The 19786-nt window shown below is 41.8% G+C and overlaps 1 protein-coding gene across 1 annotated transcript in view; it reads left to right on the top strand.

Annotated features, from left to right (window-relative positions):
* The window catches only part of LOC139409509 (phospholipase A2, group IVAb (cytosolic, calcium-dependent)), a 57688-nt gene extending 37902 nt beyond the window's left edge, over positions 1 to 19786 (top strand). The window contains exons 13-18 of the mRNA XM_071154770.1: positions 4313 to 4378; positions 7511 to 7753; positions 9102 to 9286; positions 9484 to 9673; positions 16975 to 17132; positions 17858 to 19786. Of these exons, the coding sequence (XP_071010871.1) occupies positions 4313 to 4378; positions 7511 to 7753; positions 9102 to 9286; positions 9484 to 9673; positions 16975 to 17132; positions 17858 to 17995 (980 nt within the window). The 3' untranslated portion in view covers positions 17996 to 19786. The remainder of the gene's footprint in view (positions 1 to 4312; positions 4379 to 7510; positions 7754 to 9101; positions 9287 to 9483; positions 9674 to 16974; positions 17133 to 17857) is intronic.

The following is a 19786-nucleotide window of genomic DNA, read 5'->3' as shown; positions in this document are numbered from 1 at the left end:
TTGAAACTGGAGCAGCAGCACGACCTGGGGGACTGGGGACAGCAAGGAGTCATCAGGCCAGGTATTCCTGAGGCAAGGTCCCAGGGCCTAGGTCCTCCGGTAGGAGAGGGAGAGAGAGAGAATTAGAGGGAGCATACTTAAATTCACACAGGACACCAGATAAGACAGGATAAATACTCAGATATAACAGACTGACCCTAGTCCCCCGACACATAAACTATTGCAGTATAAATACTGGAGGCTGAGACGGGAGGGGTCGGGAGACACTGTGGCCCCGTCCAAATATACCCCCGGACAGGGCCAACCAGGCAGGATATAACCCCATCCACTTTGCCAAAGCACAGACCCCACACCACTAGAGGGATTTCTTCAAACCACCAACTTACTAGGCTGAGTATAGCCCACGAAGATCTCTCCCACATCACGAACCCAAGGGGGGCTTCAAACAGGAAGATCACGTCAGTGACTCAACCCACTCAAATGACACCCCCCTCCTAGGGACGGCATGGAAGAGCACCAGTAAGCCAGTGGGTCAGGCCCCGTAATAGGGTTAGAGGCAGAGAATCCCAGTGGAGAGAAGGGAACCGGCCAGGCAGAGACAGCAAGAGCGATTCCGTTCACCTTCACACTCCTGGGCCAGACTACACTCAATCATAAGACCTACTGAAGAGATGAGTCTTCAATAAAGACTCACTACGCCCCATCCCAGCATGTCCCGAAACACTTCGTTGATGAAGGTCTGGAAGACTGAAGGGGCATTAGATAGTCCAATGGGCATTATGAGATACTCGTAAAAAGTGATAGTGGTCTCCCATTCATCGCCTGCACGAATGCGCACCAGATTGTAGGTGCTCCTCAAGTCCAGTTTGTGATGTATTGCACCCCGTGCATTTGTTCAATGATGGTTGAGATGAGGGGTAAAGGATAGCTGAACTTGACGGTGGCCTTGCTCAATAATCAATGCAGGGGCGCAGTCTCCCATCTTCTTAACAAAAAAATAAGCTTGAGGAGGCTGGTGACTTAGAGGGATGGATAAAACTCTTCTGGAGAATCTCCTGTACATAGGTCTCCATGGCCTCAGTCTCCGCATAGGAGAGGGGATAGACATGTCCTCTCAGGAGGGCTGCATCAGACAACAGGTCAATGGCACAGTCCCAGGGGCGATGAGGAGGCAGGTGTGTGGCCTGGGTCTTAGAAAAAACCCTGTGCAGATCCTGGTACTCCTCCAGTAAATCCACTTGAGGAGCACAGTCTGGACTTTTCACCGTAGTGGTGTTGACAGACACCGTGAGACAGCTCCCCTGACACTCCTGCGACCAACCCAACACTCTCCTCTCGGACCAGGAAATAACCGGGTTATGCAAACTCAACCAGGGGAGACCTAAACCGTGCCGAGCCCACCTCCATTGGCTCTGGCCACGGAGCTGATGTAACCATGGGCTGCGCATTCTGCAAGATTTACTTTGTGACCGTAGGAGGTTGTCCAATGCTGATGAGCTGGTCGAGTGACAGGTTGTCATCATGGCAGGCTAACCCCAGCTGTACCTCCTTCCGCAGTCCGCTGCGGAAAACTGTGACCAGAGACAACTCATTCCATCCGGTGGAAGCCACGACGGTCCGGAACTCAAGGGCGAACTCCGAGGCGGTCCTATCTCCCTGGCGTAGTCGGGGTACACTTTCACCCGCTTCTCGGCCCTCCACAGGATGATCAAACACCGAGTGGAAGAGGAGGTTGATGCGCTTGTAGGACGACCTCGGTTCCGTCTGTCTCCCAGACCGCGGCACCTCAGTCCAGAGCCCGTCCGGTCAGTGCTGAGAGGATGGTGGCAACCCTGTCTCTTCTGGAAACAGCCTCGGCGTAGCGAGCGAGGTACAGGTCGCATTGTAGAAGGAAACCCTTGCATCTTGCTGGCTCGCCGTAGAAGCGCTGCGAGAGGGACAGGGGTATACCGCGGACCGGCTCCGATGGAACGGAGGTAGGTCGGGGTGTGGAAGTTGGTACCAGAATCGGTGCTGGAGACTGCACGTTCCGCTCCAAGTGCAGGATGGTTGCCAACACACTGTCCATGGCGATACCGAGTCTGGAGAGAGCCTACAATGGTCGCCATCTCGGCCTTTCCTGCTGTCTCCATTTGTTGGTCGGTTATTCTGTCACGCTGGTATAAAGGATTTGGAGACAGACGCAAGAATACATAATAAGGGTTTTTTAATACACTATGCACAAAAGACACAGCCCAGAAGCTGAAACAACGCAGAGTTACTCATACGACCAAGGGACATGGGAACAATAACCGACACGGACAATAGGGAACGGAGGGTACATATATGACATACTAATCAGGGGAAATGGGAACCAGGTGTGCGTAATCAGACAAGACAGTCCGGGGTTGAGGATAATGTTCTCAGTTCAGTGAAGCCTAGAAGGCCGGTGACGTCGACCTCCGGAACTGGTAAAACGAATGAGCAGCAGTACTGGGGGGATCCGTAACAGATCCTTGGTTGGGGTCTAAGCAGATTGTTTGTTGCAATTGAAAATGTAATAAAATGGTGGTCTGATAGTCCAGGATTATAAGGAAAAAATATTAAGATCCACAATATTTATTCCACGGGACAAAACTAGGTCCAGAGTATGACTGTGGCAGGTCCAGAGACATGTTGGACAAAACCCACTGATGATGGCTCCGAAAGCCTTTTGGAGTGGGTCTGTGGACTTTTCCATGTGAATATTAAAGTCACCCAAAAAATATTAATATTATCTGCCATGACTGCAAGATCCGATAGTAATTCAGGAAACTCAGTAAAGGAAACTCTATGTACAGCCCAGGAGGCCTGTAAACAGTAGCTATAAAAAGTGATTGAGTAGGCTGCATAGATTTCATGACTAGAAGCTCAAAAGATGAAAACGCAGTCATTTTGATTTGGCTAATTGAAATTTGCTATCGTAAATGTTAGCAACACCTCCGCCTTTGCGGGTTGCGCAGAGCATATGGTCACTAGTGTAACCAGGAGGAGAGGCCTCATTTAACACAGTAAATTCATTAGGCTTAAGCCATGTTTCAGTCAGTTCATTGACTATAACTGCCTTGGAAGTTAGGGGTCTAACACTAAGTAGTCCTATTTTGAGATGTGAGATATCACAATCTCTTTCAATAATAACAGGAATGAAGGAGGTCTTTATTCCAGTGAGATTGGTAAGGCGAACACCGCCATGTTTAGTTTTTCCCAACCTAGAACGAGGCACAGACACGGTCCGTTAGGGCTTGGCCCGGGGTAGGCCATCATTGTAAATAAGAATTTGTCTTTACCTGATTTGCCTAGTTGGAAATCCTTCCCAGATGAGTTGATTCTGTTATAGCAGCAAGGGGGGACCAACCAAATATTAATTCCCATGATTTTGGAATGAGCTGTTTGACGAGCAGGTGTCCACATACTTTTGGTAATGTAGTGTATGCTTCAGAAGTACCTAGAATTCATATAGGTTATATTTTCTGGTGCTCCTAACTTTTTAAGGTTGGGAGCACTACTGCTACCATTGAACATTTTTAATTAAGAGCCCTGTGTACACCTTTCTAGTATCTACTTACAGTGCAGCTCATACAGCATTGTCCCAGTGACTGATACCTTGAGGCACTTATTGTGCTAATCTCAAAGGCTTAGTTCCAATTTGATGTGTTAGCCCACAGTCCCCATTCCAATGTGTCGTGTCTGCTCTGCACAACGCAAGCCAACTGCACCTCCCATTGTAGTCTGTTTCCTATTACGCAGCTTTATGTGACACGTGAGTGACAGCTGTACCTGATGCCAACTCACATCACACCCGTCAATCGGTTCCAAAAATAACTTTCTCCTGGGTTTTCTCAGATGAGGGTGTGATTCCCTTCAATGGAAACAAAAATGATGTTCAGCTTCCTGTCACTATTTATAAAGGCTTATGAAGATGTTTGGTTAATGGGCTATTGAGGTTTGATTTGACCTTTTAACACACCAACACACACACACCGGTCATTCACCAACACACACACACACACATACCGGTAATTCACCAACACCCACACCTACACAATACAGTACATACCAGCTTGCAAGTGCAGTGACTACACATATACTCCTACACACATTCCAAGAACTGAGTGATTTATGTTATACGCAGATTGTTTTATTGTGTTTGTTATGTAAGCCATTAGTTTATAGAAAGGTAGGGCTTAAACAATGGAAAGTTAATTGGACTGCGGTTAGGCCATGAGATGGTTACTGAAGACTTGGATGTGAGTGAAAGTGTGATTGAGGAAGATGTCCTTGTCTCTTCCCACAGAACAGATAAAACCTCAACACATCGTGGGGGAGGAGAGTATGGACAATGACGAGGAGCCTCGGAAAGGTGAGGACTACAATACCCATGAAGCACAACGATTCATAGGAAATGAACAGAATCCTGAAGAAGTGTACGGTCTAATGGTTGAAACAAATCTTTGCAATGCATCAGCTTCTGTTTTGACATATTTAAACTGCTTCTGGGAAGTCACCGCCCCGACGCTGCATTTTTCAAACGTCTCTTTTCTTTATTTAATAATAACACATTCTTATGTATGTATGCATCATGCTGGAACATAAGTTGAGGTGAGTGCATCAGACTTAATTTCACCCCCTGGCAATTAAACCAACCGTGTTGCATCAGGTTCAACTAGCTGTCAGTGGTTGTTCTTAGCAGATGTAGCTAGCGTGGCTGTCTCTGTGCCCACATGGAAAAAATACTATAGTATACTTACTATGGTATAAATACTATAGTGAATACTGTTAAGTATTTACAGTTAACTATAGTATATATACTGTAGTAAAATAAAGCTGTAGTATATAATATAGTAATTCATGTAGTGTTTTTACAGATTGTAATATAGTATTTACTGTAGTGTTTTTGTTTTATTATCTTTGACATAGAAGTGGATTATTTCTCCTTCAGGAATCCTACTGGAGAAATACTAGAAGAGCACATTTTCTACAACCTGTAGGGAGTTAGGACTGGATTCTGAACAGATAGTTCAGAGATTCTGCTCTTTTCTACAACCTGTAGGGAGTTAGGACTGGGTTCTGAACAGATAGTTCAGAGATTCTGCTCTTTTCTACAACCTGTAGGGAACACAATATATGGTCTGGCACAAATTGCGATAGGGGGAGGGGAGTGGGCTGGTATATTCAAATTAAATACTGTAGTATTTAATATTGTTCAAAAAGTCTAGTGTTTTTGCGGACATTACTGTGGTATTTACCGGAGTGCTTTTTTTGTGGATAATACTGTAGAATGTACTATAGTATTCTACAGTATACTACATATTTTATACAACATTTTAAGTACTACATGTTTGAGGGATACTACAGTGTAGTATAATATTCTACATTATACTACAGTTTACTATAGAATTCTATAGTAAGTACTACTACTGTAGTATCTTTTTAATGTGGGTGTGGTTGGTAGATAATGGCTCTGATGATTTTTTTGTCTCTGTTAAACCTGTTGTGGGTCAAGAATGTGGGTGGCTAGCCTCTGAGGTGATCAATCTCTGTTTATAGGTGGTAGGTGTTAGTGTTGTGGAGAGAGATAGAGAGATGTTAGAGAGAGATGATAGAGAGAGAGAGATGATAGAGAAAGATTATAGGGAGAGAGAGAGCGATGATAGAGATTATATATAGAGAGAGAGATGATAGAGAAAGATTATAGGGAGAGAGAGAGAGCGATGATAGAGAGAGAGAGATGATAGAGAGGGAAGGTGCTTGGTCATGTGTAAGTAAAAAGGGCACAGGTGCACAACTCCAGTCACAACTCCAGTCACAACTCCAGTCCTTGTACTATCAGACTGAATATACCTACTTTCAGCTTTTATTTCTTTCATCACATTCCCAGTGCGTCAGAAGTTTACATACACTCAATTAGTATTTGGTACCATTGCCTTTAAATTGTTTAATTTGGGTCAAACATTTCGGGTAGTCTTCCACAAGCTTCCCACAATAAGTTGGGTGAATTTTGGCCCATTCCTCCTGACAGAGCTGGTGTAACTGAGTCAGGTTGGTAGGCCTCCTTGCTCGCACAAGCTTTTTCAGTTCTGCCCACAAATGTTCTATGGGATTGAGGTCAGGGCTTTGTGATGGCCACTCCAATACCTTCACTTTGTTTTCCTTAAGCCATTTTGCCACAACTTTGGAAGTATGCTTAGGGTCATTGTCCATTTGGAAGACCCATTTGCGACCAAGCTTTAACTTCCTGACTGATGTCTTGAGTTGATGCTTCAACATATCCACGTAATTTTCCTTCCTGATGAAGCCATCTATTTTGTGAAGTGCACCAGTCCCTCCTGCAGCAAAGCAACCCCACAACATAATGCTGCCACCCTGTGCTTCACGGTCGGGGTGGTGTTCTTTGGCTTGCAAGCCTCCCCCTTTTTCCTCCAAACATAACGATGGGCATTATGGCCAAACAGTTCTATTTTTGTTTCATCAGACCAGAGGACATTTCTCCAAAAAGTACGATCTATGTCCTCATGTGCAGTTGCAAACCATAGTCTGGCTTTTTTATGGCAGTTTTGGAGCAGTGGCTTCTTCCTTGCTGAGCGGCCTTTCAGGTTATGTTGATTTTGGACATGTTTTAATGTGGATATAGATGCTTTGTACCTGTTTCCTCCAGTATCTTCACAAGGTCCTTTGCTGTTGTTCTGGGATTGATTTGCACTTTTCGCACAAAAGTACATTAATCTCTTGGAGACGAAACGCGTCTCCTTCCTGAGCGGTATGACGGCTGCGTGGTCCCATGGTGTTTATACTTGCGTACTATTGTTTGTACAGAGGAACGTGGTACGTTCAGGCGTTTGTAAATCACACGGATGACCCAGACTTGTGGAGGCCTCCAATTTTTTTTCTGAGGTTTTGGCTGATTTCTTTTGATTTTCCCATGATGTCAAGAATAGAGGCACTGAGTTTGAAGGTAGGCCTTGAAATACATCCACAGGTACACCTCCAATAGACTCAAATGATGTCAATTAGCCTATCAGAAGCTTCTAAAGCCATGACATAATTTTGGGGAATTTTCCAAGCTGTTTAAAGGCACAGTCAACTTAGTGTATGTAAAATTCTGACCCACTGGAATTGTGATACAGTGAATTATAAGTGAAATAATCTGTCTGTCAACAATTGTTGAAAAATGACTTGTGTCATGCACAAAGTAGATGTCCTAACCGACTTGCCAAAACTATAGTTTGTTAACAAGTAATTTGTGGAGTGGTTGAAAAACTAGTTTTAATGACTCCAACCTAAGTGTATGTAAACCTCCGACTTCAACTGTAAGCGCCAGGGAGAAAAGTCCAGATCTACAGGTGTGCACTTCAGATCAAGGACTATCAAGCACCTCTAGCTACCAAATTTCCTGTAAGCCTACAAGTACATCCCATGTGCATCACTTTATCAACATTATCCCCTTCTCTCTCCCTTGTATCTTTTCTGATTTCAATATCTCTCTCCTTTCCAGCAGGCAGTGAGAACCCGGATGATGAGTACCACCGCACCGCCCAGAACAGCTGGGTCCAGCGAATGATCACCTCCCTCTTCAGCGACTCCTCCCTGTTCAACACACGGGAGGGGCGGGCGGGGAAGGTCCATAACTTTATGCTGGGCCTCAACCTCAACACCAACATGCCCTTCTCCACCTTCGGAGACTTCATGTACCAGAACTCCTGCGCCTCCGTCGAGGATGAGGTGGACGCTGTCACAGGTCAGATGTCAAATCTGGCGATCCAGGAGTTCTGGATGTAACACATTCTAGATTCTAGATTCCAGATATACAGTGGTGCAAAAAAAGTATTTAGTCAGCCACCAATTGTGCAAGTTCTCCCACTTAAAAAGATGAGAGTGGCCTGTAATTTTCATCATAGGTACACTTCAACTATGACAGACAAAATGAGAAAAAAATCCAGAAAATCACATTGTAGGATTTTTAATGAATTTATTTGCAAATTATGGTGGAAAATAAGTATTTGGTCACTTACAAACAAGTAAGATTTCTTCTTTGAGTCCCTGGCGGCGTAGTGTGTTACTGATGGTAGGCTTGGTTACTTTGGTCCCAGCTCTCTGCAGATCATTCACTAGGTCCCCCCGTGTGGTTCTGGGATTTTTGCTCAACGTTCTTGTGATCCTTTTGACCCCACGGGGTGAGATCTTGCGTGGAGCCCCAGATCGAGGGAGATTATCAGTGGTCTTGTATGTCTTCCATTTCCTAATAATTGCTCCCACAGTTGATTTCTTCAAACCAAGCTGCTTACCTATTGCAGATTCAATCTTCCCAGCCTGGTGCAGGTCTACAATTTTGTTTCTGGTGTCCTTTGACAGCTCTTTGGTCTTGGCCATAGTGGAGTTTGCTGTTTGAGGTTGTGGACAGGTGTCTTTTATACTGATAACAAGTTCAAACAGGTGCCATTAATACATGTAACGAGTGGAGGACAGAGGAGCCTCTTAAAGAAGAAGTTACAGGTCTGTGAGAGCCAGAAATCTTGCTTGTTTGTAGGTGACCAAATACTTATTTTCCACCATAATTTGCAAATTAATTCATTAAAAATCATACAATGTGATTTTCTGGATTTTTTTTTTTTCATTTTGTCTGTCATAGTTGAAGTGTACCGATGATGAAAACTACAGGCCTCTCTCATCTTTTTAATTGGGAGAACTTGCACAATTGGTGGCTGACTAAATACTTTTTTGCCCAACTGTACCTGTTTGACTGTTGTTTGAGTCTTAAATAAAGCAGATTCTAGATCTAGTAGAACTTGGAAATAGAGCTCTTGTTGGAGCTGTGTACTATTCAATAGACGTACAGTGGAGTTATTGGAAGGTTATGGTGGTGATTTTATTTAAGTCTGAGTGCATAATAAAACTGCCTCAATTACAGTACAGTTACAGTATAATAGCATTACTAAATGCCAGACTGTGTACAAATGGAAACCACTATAGTATGACCATACACACACACACACACACACACATACCCATCCACACAAATTCCCTTACGCATTTCTACCTTAACACGTTCTGTATTTGTTCTGCATCGTATTCCATAACGTTCTCAGACCCCGATGAGTTTGCTGATATCTACGAGCCCCTGGACGTGAAGAGTAAGAAGATCCATATAGTAGACAGTGGTTTGACCTATAACCTCCCGTACCCCCTCATCCTGCGGCCGCAGCGTGGCGTCGACCTCATCATCTCCTTCGACTTCTCAGCTCGCCCCAGCGACTCCAGCCCGCCCTTCAAGGTCATTGCGATGACAAGCGCCACCTGCCAGTACTTCCTGGTTTTAAAATGTTTATGTGTTTATTTCATTTTATCATTGTCTTTTTTTTTGTGAGCAATTTCTGTGTGATTATTAAGGTGTTAGGATAAAAGTTTTAATAATTGAACTATGCAATAGTAATCAAGAGGCTAGCTTTTTGACTTGTGTTTGGTATGTAGGAGCTTCTGCTGGCTGAGAAGTGGGCCCGGATGAACAAACTGCCGTTCCCTAAGATTGACCCTAAAGTGTTTGACCGCGAGGGCCTGAAAGAGTGCTACGTCTTCAAGCCAAAAAAGGGGGAACGGAACTGCCCCACTGTCATCCATTTTGTTCTGGTCAACATCAACTTCAGGACGTTCAAAGCCCCTGGTAAGTACTGTATGTGTACTGTATACCTGAGGTAGGACCACTATTATTCGAGTCCACAACTCTTGTGTATACCATATGCATGTCTGTATAGGTTGTGCTTGTGAAATATATTAGATTTCTTTAGTCGAGCAGTAGTCTGGTTTACAAGAGAAAAAAAAGAACAAAAATCATTGTGTATAAGACACCTGTCTGATTGGTGCCTGGTTGAGTGGACTGATCCATTCTGGAGGCCGTGGGGATGGTACAGTCCATCAGTCTAAGACTTATATTATGTACAATGGTGCAATACAAATACAGTTTTTCATAACAAATGGTCGCTGTCCGCGGTTCTGAAACACATCAGTGCTCTGTTGATTTGGCGCTTGTTGCTATGTGCATAATAGTAAAGTTAACCAGCATATTGGTGTTGAGAACAATGAGGCGGAGGCAGCAGCAGAATGAGGAGAGGAAAAAACAGCCCTTGCCTTAATCGTCTAAGAAAAGTGAGGAGAGAGAAAACCCCAACTTAATTAGGTCTATAATCAACAGCCTAACTGTTAAATGTGCCTGGCTTTATTAATCATCCATATCTACAGAAGTAAGACAGATCCTGCTTCTGTTTCCTGTTTTACTGTTTGGTTGGTAGTCTAATGATTCCGTGTGCACCAAGCCTCTTGCTGTTTTTAATCTTTGCTATGCTGTAATAAAGGCTGTACACTTATTTTGTTAGACCAGCCTCTCTGGTATTATTTATAATGTATTTAATGCTCGTCCAAATAGAATTTATAACAATAATAATAACCCTCCTTTTTCCTTGATCTCCTTCTTATTGTTATTATTACTACTATTATGATCATCATTATAATAATAAGTAATGTCATTATCATTAGTAGGGTTAGTGTAGCAGCCTTGTATAACCACCATTGAGCTGTAGGCCAAAGAGAGCATCCGGTTTAGTCTTAATACCGTAACTTAGTTAGGCCTATATTTCAATACTTATATAGGCTACTGTATCAATCAATCATTTATTTGTTCATGTCATCACACAGCATACGAGTTATTCATGACATGAAATGCAATCAAGCATTTTAGTTTTAAAATAAAATAACAAATGCAACCATTTAATAATTAGCATAAACAATAAATAGGCCTAAACTGTTCAATTTCGGGAAATTTCATTAACGAATTAATGCGACTGTTTTTAGACTTTGAGGCTTTACAAAAAAATTAAAATAAACGTTACAACGTACTCTCTAGTACGCTTACAATTTATTTTGTTCCAAATGGTCAGAAAAATTGTTGTAATCTAACAACAGCTGTTTGGCACATAATATGCACGCAGTGCTAGCTCCTTACCTTCTTTTTCTTGATCTCCAGTATTTTCCACAACTAGTCAAATTAATTCCACACATCTGACTTCCCCTTTACCTCCTGTGCAACCAGTAAACGTTCCCCTGTTTCAAGTTTATTTGTCACGTCGTGTGCATCCATTTTTATGTCATGTGTTACATTGTGAGTTGATTTTTTTATTGAACCTTTATTTAACTAGGCAAGTCAGTTAAGAACAAAATCTTATTTACAATGATGGCCTACCCCGGCCAAACCCGGACGATGCTGGGCCAATTGTGTGTCGCCCTATGGGACTCCCAATCGCAGCCGGTTGTGATACAGCCTGGATTCAAACCAGGATGTCTGTAGTGACATAGTGCCTTTAGACCACTGCGCCACTCGGGAGCCCCCAAGTTTATAACCAGTTTATTGATGTGATAATGATATGCTATATGTCAGGCCCTATTGGTCACGTGCATGTAAAGCATATATGTGTCACATGAAGAGAGCAAGGGTTGAGGGAATAGAGAAGGCTTTTCATAACAAATGATGGATTTCGGTAACAGAACTTTTCAGTCAGAAATGGCTGTGAATATGTTGCAGCTTCAGCAACACGTACAGCGTGATAAACATGTTGATGTTCTGTGGTGGTCGCTGCAGCAGGAATGAGAGTCTTTTTTTTAACACAGTGCAGCAAGTCTGAGCCAGGCCCAGCACAATCAAGTCAATTGCGGTCCTCTAGTCATTTGTGTGTCTTAATGATTTAATCAAACAATTTGCTTAAAGCATCAGACAAGCTCAGTGCATATAGTTGATTTGATAAAAACACATAGGATGTGGAAAAATGTAGTCGGGGACAGCCCTAGCATACTGTAAAAATGTTTTAACCTTTATTTAATGTTCTGTTGCTGATGACTGGGATGAATACAGAAAAAGATTTCAGGACAAGACACCCTCTTTATGACTAGGCCTATCTGACTTACATTATTATGATGTCATAATGCTTCTTGACGATGTCATAGAGTATATTTACTTAGTCCATTATGACAGGATGGTCATAATGCTTCATGACAGTGTCTGCTAGATATTTAACATAATATGTTAAATACATTATGAAGGGAAAAAAATGACAATATACATAATTCATAACAACAACAACAAAGGACTTAAGAAACAAACTATCAAACAAAAATAAACTTCTTGGCAGGGAAAAAACACATTTGAATAAATGTGGGTTTTGACACTCATGTAGGTGTCCTAACAAGCGATAACATAATATAATACAGTGCATTCGGAAAGTATTCAGACCTTTTCAACATGTTTTTTCATTACAGCCTTATTCTGAAATGGATTAAATCGTTTTTTTACTCATCAATCTACACACAATACCCCATAATGACAAAGCAAAAACAGATTTTTAGAAATGTGTGCAAAGTGAAGAGGCGACTCCGGGATGCTGCCTTTCTAGGCAGAGTTGCAAAGAAAAAGCCATATCTCAGACTGGCCATTAAAAAGAAAAGATTAAGATGGGCAAAAGAACTCAGACACTGGACAGAGGAACTCTGCCTAGAAGGCCAGCATCCCGGAGTCAACTCTTCACTGTTAGCGTTGAGACTGGTGTTTTGTGGGTACTATTTAATGAAGCTGCCAGTTGTGACTTGTGAGGCGCCTGTTTCTCAAACTAGACACTCTAATGTACTTGTCCTCTTGCTCAGTTGTGCACCGGGGCCTCCCACTCCTCTTTCTATTCTGGTTAAAGCCAGTTTCCTCTGTTCTGTGATGGGAGTAGTACACAGCGTTATACAAGATCTTCAGTTTCTTGGCAATTTCTCACATGAAATAGCCTTGTAATCAAACCCACAAATGCTGATGCTCCAGATACTCAACTAGTCTAAAGAAGGCCCGTTTTATTGCTTCTTTAATGAGCACAACAGTTTTCAGCTGTGCAAACATAATTGCAAAAGGGTTTTCTAATGATCAATTAGCCTTTTAAAATGATAAACCTGGATTAGCTAACACAACGTGCTATTGGAACACAGGAGTGACAGTTGCTGATAATGGGCCTCTGTACGCCTATGTAGATATTCCATTCAAAATCATTTCCAGCGACAATAGTTATTTACAACATTAACAATGTCTACACTGTATTTCTGATCAATTTGATGTTATTTTAATGGACCAAAATGTTTGCTTTTCTTTAAAAAACAAGGACATTTCTAACTTTTGATTGGTAGTGTATTCCATACATAAGAGTACGCTCATAGGGAATATGCTCCTAAGGAAGTTGAAGGTTTATGCTAGAAAAGATGGTTGTGTGTGGGACTGGTATCTTACAAGATCCCTGGGGGGGGTGAGTCATAAGGAGAAGATCTATGACCAGGTGCTATGTTGGAAATCTCTTGCTATGCTGGGAGCGAAGTGTGTGTAAACAGGGTATACATCATTGGCCATAGGAAGACAGGGACACACAGACACTGGCCAGGCCTCTCTCCTCTGCTCACACACTGAATTCTAGTGTTTTAGGGCCTCACGAATGAGGAACACACACATGTACACATCCTCTGCTGTATTTGTGTTGTGTAGGAGAGAGAGTAGGTCACATCACTGGTCTGGTATTCCCCTGTAGAGTCGGTGACAAGTGTGCCATCATTTAGTGATCATTCATTCATGGAATTAGGAAATACATGAGAAGACATGTTTTAACAACCCAACCCAACCTTGTAAGGCAGACGGAAATAGTTGCCGTACCTGCAGGCAACAGATTACGTAGTGTGTGGCCGTTTTGTCTAGTCCACGTCCTCAGTTAGAGCCTTGCATGGGCATGAATTTTAAGCCCTACCCATGCCCGATTGCTTCTGGCAAATTTAAAGGCCCGACCCTGCCCGAAACCCAAAATCAGAAATAACTTCCTCTGTTAATAAATCCATCAGCTGCTCCTCTCTGTGTCTGTCACTCGCTCCCTGCACGCTGCTCATGGTGGCTCTGGTTCTGTGAGAATCCAAAGCAACGGCTCCACTTGGGCTGCTCTGCTCAATGATGAGACATGAGAAAGCAGTTAGTGGTTAGCTACTTTTTAGCACTAAACTCTGACAGAACTCGAGGAACATTATTATTTTCTGTGAAATATATCTGAGATTAAAGCACTTCTGACACCATGTTATGATCTTTGATCTAAGTCAGATATGTCTGTATTGCGCAGTAGAGCACAAGCAAATGGCTCAGCTTAAAAATGTCAGTGATCGATTTAGGGATACTGGAGCCTTGCCCGTACCCTAGTTATTGATGGAAAAACAGGCCATACCCGGCCCTGACTCGATGTATAAAGTCGAGGCCCATCGGACTCGGGTCGGGTATTAAAGCTCTACCGTCAGTCAAACTGCTCAGTGCTCAACATAGAGCTGGGCGACAAAAACCCATATCTGTATAAAATGCCTGAATTTATGTTATAACGATAAGTAGAACGATACATTTATAACATTAATGTGCACCACAGTTTTGTTTATTTTTATAACCTTTAAAGTACTAAAGTACTATGTACTATGGTTGTAATGTGCTATGGTTATAGCCATCAATTGTCCAATTAACAATCACCCGTATTAGCAAACTTATTTCATTTCAAACTTCACGTTTCTCATGTACAGGCTACTTATCACAATGAACAATATCAGCAAAATGCCTGCGATAAGTGATCGGTATGGTCGGTGTCGATCATTCGCAGTTTATCGTTCCAGCTCTAACTCAACAGTGAAACCGAAGCTAACCTCAAGGGTTAAGTTAATGCATTCATTCTGAGTTGTCAACCAAAGAGTCAACCATTTTGTATCTTATATTGTTTTTTGTGCATCTCTTAGGAATGTTCTATTGATTCCCAGAGTCATATTTTCATGTGTATCTGAGCTATTGCCGTTCAAGCAGGCAGAAATAGATACATGATGCAAACCTCTCCATAATAGCTGTATTTCTGCCTGCTTGAATTTATAGAACATGTCTCAAAAACGATATAACATTAAAACTAAGTGAATGATTCCTTTAAGGTTTAGATTAGGGTTAAAAAAGACAAATGATTTTTTTTTTTTAACTAACAAGTGCCCAGCACTGTGATTGAACCCACGACATTCAGAGCTATAACTCACGGTTTAAGAGATACTGTTACAGTTATAAGATGTTAACAGGCACTCGTATTGCCCCGAGTGGAGGAGAAATTGCCATGTAAATAAAATGACTAGCCATCGTTTGTTAAAACGGGTTGACAGCTCACCATCACCCTGGAGCTTGGGCTGAAACATCCATAGTTCTGAATGAGTCATATGATATGGGCTAGTATTAGCTATCACTGTCACACAAGGAAAGAATGGTATATGACCAATTATTAGTTAGTCATAGTCACTATCATCCTGAAGGACATATAGTGCCTTCAGAAAGTATTCACACCTCTTGACTTGTTCAACAAAAGAAAAAGTGTTACAAGGTGGGATTAAAATTGATTTAATAGGTTGTTGTTGTTTTGTCAACGATCTACACAAAATACCCTGTAATATCAAAATGGAAGAAAAATTCTAACATTTGTGAAATAATATATAAAAAATAAAACACTACTATATCTTGATTACATAAGTATTTAACCCCTTGAGTCAATACATGACAGCGTCACCTTTGACAGGGATTACAGAGTCTTTCTGGGGAAGTCTCTAAAAGCTTTGTACACCTCGATTATACAATATTTGCACATTATTATTTTTTATTTAAATGCTCCAAGCTCTGTCAAGTTGGTTGTTGATTGTGCTAGACAGCAAGTCTTGCCATAGATTTTCGAGACGATTTAAGTCAAAACTGGAACTAAGCCACTCAGGAACATTCAATGTCGTCTTGGTAAGCAACTCCAGCGTTTTAGGTTATTGTCGTGCTGAAAGGTGAATTCGTCCCCCACTGTCTGTTGCAAAGTAGACTGAACCAGGTTTTCCTCAATTATTTTGCCAGTGCTTAGCTCTATTCTGTTTCTTTTTATCCTAAAAAACTCCCTAGTCCTTACCAATGATAAGAATACCCATAACATGATGCAGTCACCACCATGCTTGAAAATATGAAGAGTAGTACTCAGTGATGTGTTGTGTTAGATTTGCCCCAAACTTAACGATTTGTATTCAGGACATGAAGTTAATTTATTTTCCACATGTTTTGCTGTTTTACTTTAGTGCCTTATTGCAATCGGGATGCGTGTTTTGGACTATTTTTATTCTGTACATGCTTTCTTCATTTCACTCTGTCATTTAAGTTATTATTGGAGAGTAACTACAATGTTGTTGATCCATCCTCAGTTCTCTCTTATCACAGCCATTAAACTCTATAACTGTTTTAAAGTCACCATTGGCCTCATGGTGAAATCCTGAGTGGTTTCCTTCCTCTCTGCCAACTGAGTTAGGAAGGACTCCTGTATCTTTGTAGTGACTGGATGTATTGATACACCATCCAAAGTGTAATGAATAACTTCACTATGCTCAAAGAGATTTTGAAAGTCTCCTTTTGTTTACCCATCTACCAATACGTACCCTTCTTTGTGAGGCCTTGGAAAAACCATCCTGGTCTTTGTGGTTGAACATGTGTTTGAAATTCACTGCTCGACTGAGGGACCTTACAGATCATTTTATGTGTGGAGTACAAAGATGAGGTAGTCATAAAAAAATTATGTTGAAAACACTTATCTGTGAGTCCATGACTTTTTAAGCACATTTTTACTTCTTAACTTATTTAGGTTTACCATAACAAAGGGGTTGAATACTTATTGACTAAAGACATTTCAGCTTTACATGTTTTATTAATTTCTAAAAATGCCTAATTCCACTTTGACATTATTGGGTGTTATGTGGAGGACAGTGACACAACATCTCAATTTAATCAATTTTAAATTCAGGCTGTAACACAATAAAATGTGGAAAAAGTCAAGGGGTGTTGATACTTTCTGAAGTACATATCATCCTGTTGCTGTGTGTTTGAAGGAGTTCCTCGGGAGACGGAAAAGGAGAAGGAGATGGCTGACTTTGACATCTTCGACGACCCTGAGACGCCGTACTCAACGTTCAACTTCCAGTACTCCAACCAGGCCTTCACACAGCTCCACGACCTCATGGAGTTCAACACGCTCAACAACATCGAGGTACGTTCAACCTTCAACTGCATCACCACTGGCTACTGTACATCCATTTCTAAATGTGTTAGAAGGTCGGACAGTCTTTGGAAGAGTTAGATCGATTAGGAGCTCTAAAAAGGGGTATGTCGATATGCAATGCTCAAACATCAAGGTCAATTTGAATGCTGGAGCCATACTAGTTTTCTCTGGGGTTGGTGTGTTTTACAACATCAAGGTCAATTTGACATTCAGTTGTTCTGGCTCTTATGCACTGTCTAAAAAAAGATCCCACGAATCAAAAGGTCAGTTCAGTCGGTCAGAACTAATATGCCAATGACTAAAGGGGTTTCTCGATATGACAGAAGTACTGTATGTAGGTAGATACTGATTCCTGCTCCTGATTCCTGCTCAAACCACTCTCAACAAAGAGGTCAGTTCAGTTAGCCAGAACTAATGTATGTAAAACAACATTCCAACAACGTAAATGTCAGTTCAGCCAGGCAGATGTAATGTATGTAAAACATTCCAGCAACATCAATGTTTGCTCAATTATCCGTCAGTAACTAGGGGTCCCCCGGACATGGGACTTCCAACATCTGTGTAGGCCTATGCTGATTGTTTTTTATCTAACCTCGAAACCACATTTCAATGAATTATGATTTCTTGTTAACGGTCAATTGACTAACCACTTGTGTAGGTTAATACAGTGTTTTATCCATTCCACCTCCTCCATCCACCTCTCTCTTGACCAGGTGATAAAAGAGGCCATTAAGGAGAGCATCGTGTACAGGAAGGAGAATCCATCCCGCTGCTCCGTGTCCCTCTCACTCAACGAGATCCAGAACAAAATGTTCCTGAAGCGGGAGACGCGGGAGAAACCCCGGAAGTGAGAGCCGGAATGCCGGGAAGAGCAAGGTCAAGCTATCAGACAAAACTGGCATTGGAAAGTGGAGATTTTCCTATATTTTTACGTTTTTCATTAGGGAAACTTTGTTGGTTTGTTTTGTCCATCTAATGTGAATGAAGAGGGTTTGGTGTAAACCATGGAAACCTGTGGTGGATATCACTGAACAACATGACAAAGACTTGTTATGGACCCTAAAGTTGAGTGATATAAAGTCTGAAGAGATGTTAAAATAGCAGTAAACTAAACTCAAGGCTCCTTAATTGACTTTCCATTTTTATAAGTGCTACTCATAGATGTATTATGTGTTTTTAATGTAGCAGGGTTTTCCTACAGTATAGTTGTAAACAGTTGTTACTGATCTAAACAAGTGATCTCACAGGAAACCATGGAAACCATAGAAGAAGAGGCGTCCTTAAACCATCAGGTTGTGTTCGATGCCAACTACTAAAACACCGCCAAGTGCAACCGTCTGGATTCCTCAAACATCTCAATTATGTTTATTCAACGCAGGGAGTGGCTCCAACAACAAACAACACTCAACACCATAGAAACGGCCTTTCTGTCTGCCTCCTTTATAGTCCTCTCTCACGTTAGTGTGTTTATTTTCCTGACTGTGTTATTTCAGGCTTCCCCTTACATACTCAGACCAAGTTTTTTGTTTGGGGCAGAGTAATTTCCTCCCACTGTGACCCCTCCTCACCCCCACCATCTTCCCATACTCTACCCCGCAGATATGGTCTGGTGTGTCTGTGCTGAGGTGGGGTGAGAGGGGTGGGGTGTAACCCTGGAGAGGGTGTGGTGTGATGGCTTCACGGCTCTTGTCGGCACACAATGGAATTTCAAACACTACACCTACACCTGCAGCAGCGTCTGAGAGAAGTATCTGACATACTACACCTACACTCGCAGGGGTCAAAGGGTATCCAGTGTGCTGTGGAATTTTACACAGAATAAGAAAACCCTGTCTGCTGACCATGGTCTGCCTGAGCTCACATTTCAGCCTAGTTTTTAAAACAATGTTATGTAAAACAGGTGATTTTCTTCAATTATTTCTAGCTGGCAACTTGTTGCTTTGTGTGTTTTTACTGTGTATTTTCTTTTGTGCAAATTAATATTTCTGCATTCTTTGACGCTTTAACCTTATTGTTTATTACTTTTAGGTCACAGGAGGTTGGTGGCACCTTAATTGGGGAGGACAGGCTCGTGATAATGGCTGGAGTGGAACGGTATCAAATACATCAAACACATGGTTTCCATGGTTTCCATGTGTTTGATGCCATTCCATTTGCTCGGTTCTATCCATTATTAAGAGCCGTCCTCCCCTCAGCAGCCACCACTGCTTTAGGTCTCCCAGAGATTGTCATATTGTTGTTGGCTATTTTCAGACGGAATTGCATTTCATACTGAACTTTGTGCAACGTCGCACAAGCAATGACAGTCATACCGCTTGATCTTTTCAGGACACCTTTTTATTCAATGGATTTTATTCTCTTAGGTAGAATGAGTACATGGAGAGTAGGACATATGTCTTTTTTTTCATGTAAAGCTGTCTTGGACTACAGTAAATAGTCTTATTTTTTTGTTTTTTGTTTTTTTTGTGCAATTATTACAATTATGGGAAATAAAGTGTTAAAATGATTTCAAACTGAGAGGACCCAAGTAGTGTAGTCATACACTTCTGCTTTCCTTTTTATTATTTGAACCAATAACATACACCATGTTTATGTACATGTCATTGAATAAAAGTCCAAGTTGTCTTCTTTCTCAGTAATCC

The sequence above is a fragment of the Oncorhynchus clarkii genome, chromosome 5, assembly GCF_045791955.1.
Source record: "Oncorhynchus clarkii lewisi isolate Uvic-CL-2024 chromosome 5, UVic_Ocla_1.0, whole genome shotgun sequence".
In the NCBI taxonomy this organism is placed as follows: domain Eukaryota; kingdom Metazoa; phylum Chordata; class Actinopteri; order Salmoniformes; family Salmonidae; genus Oncorhynchus; species Oncorhynchus clarkii.
This window is presented reverse-complemented; position numbering and strand designations above follow the sequence as displayed.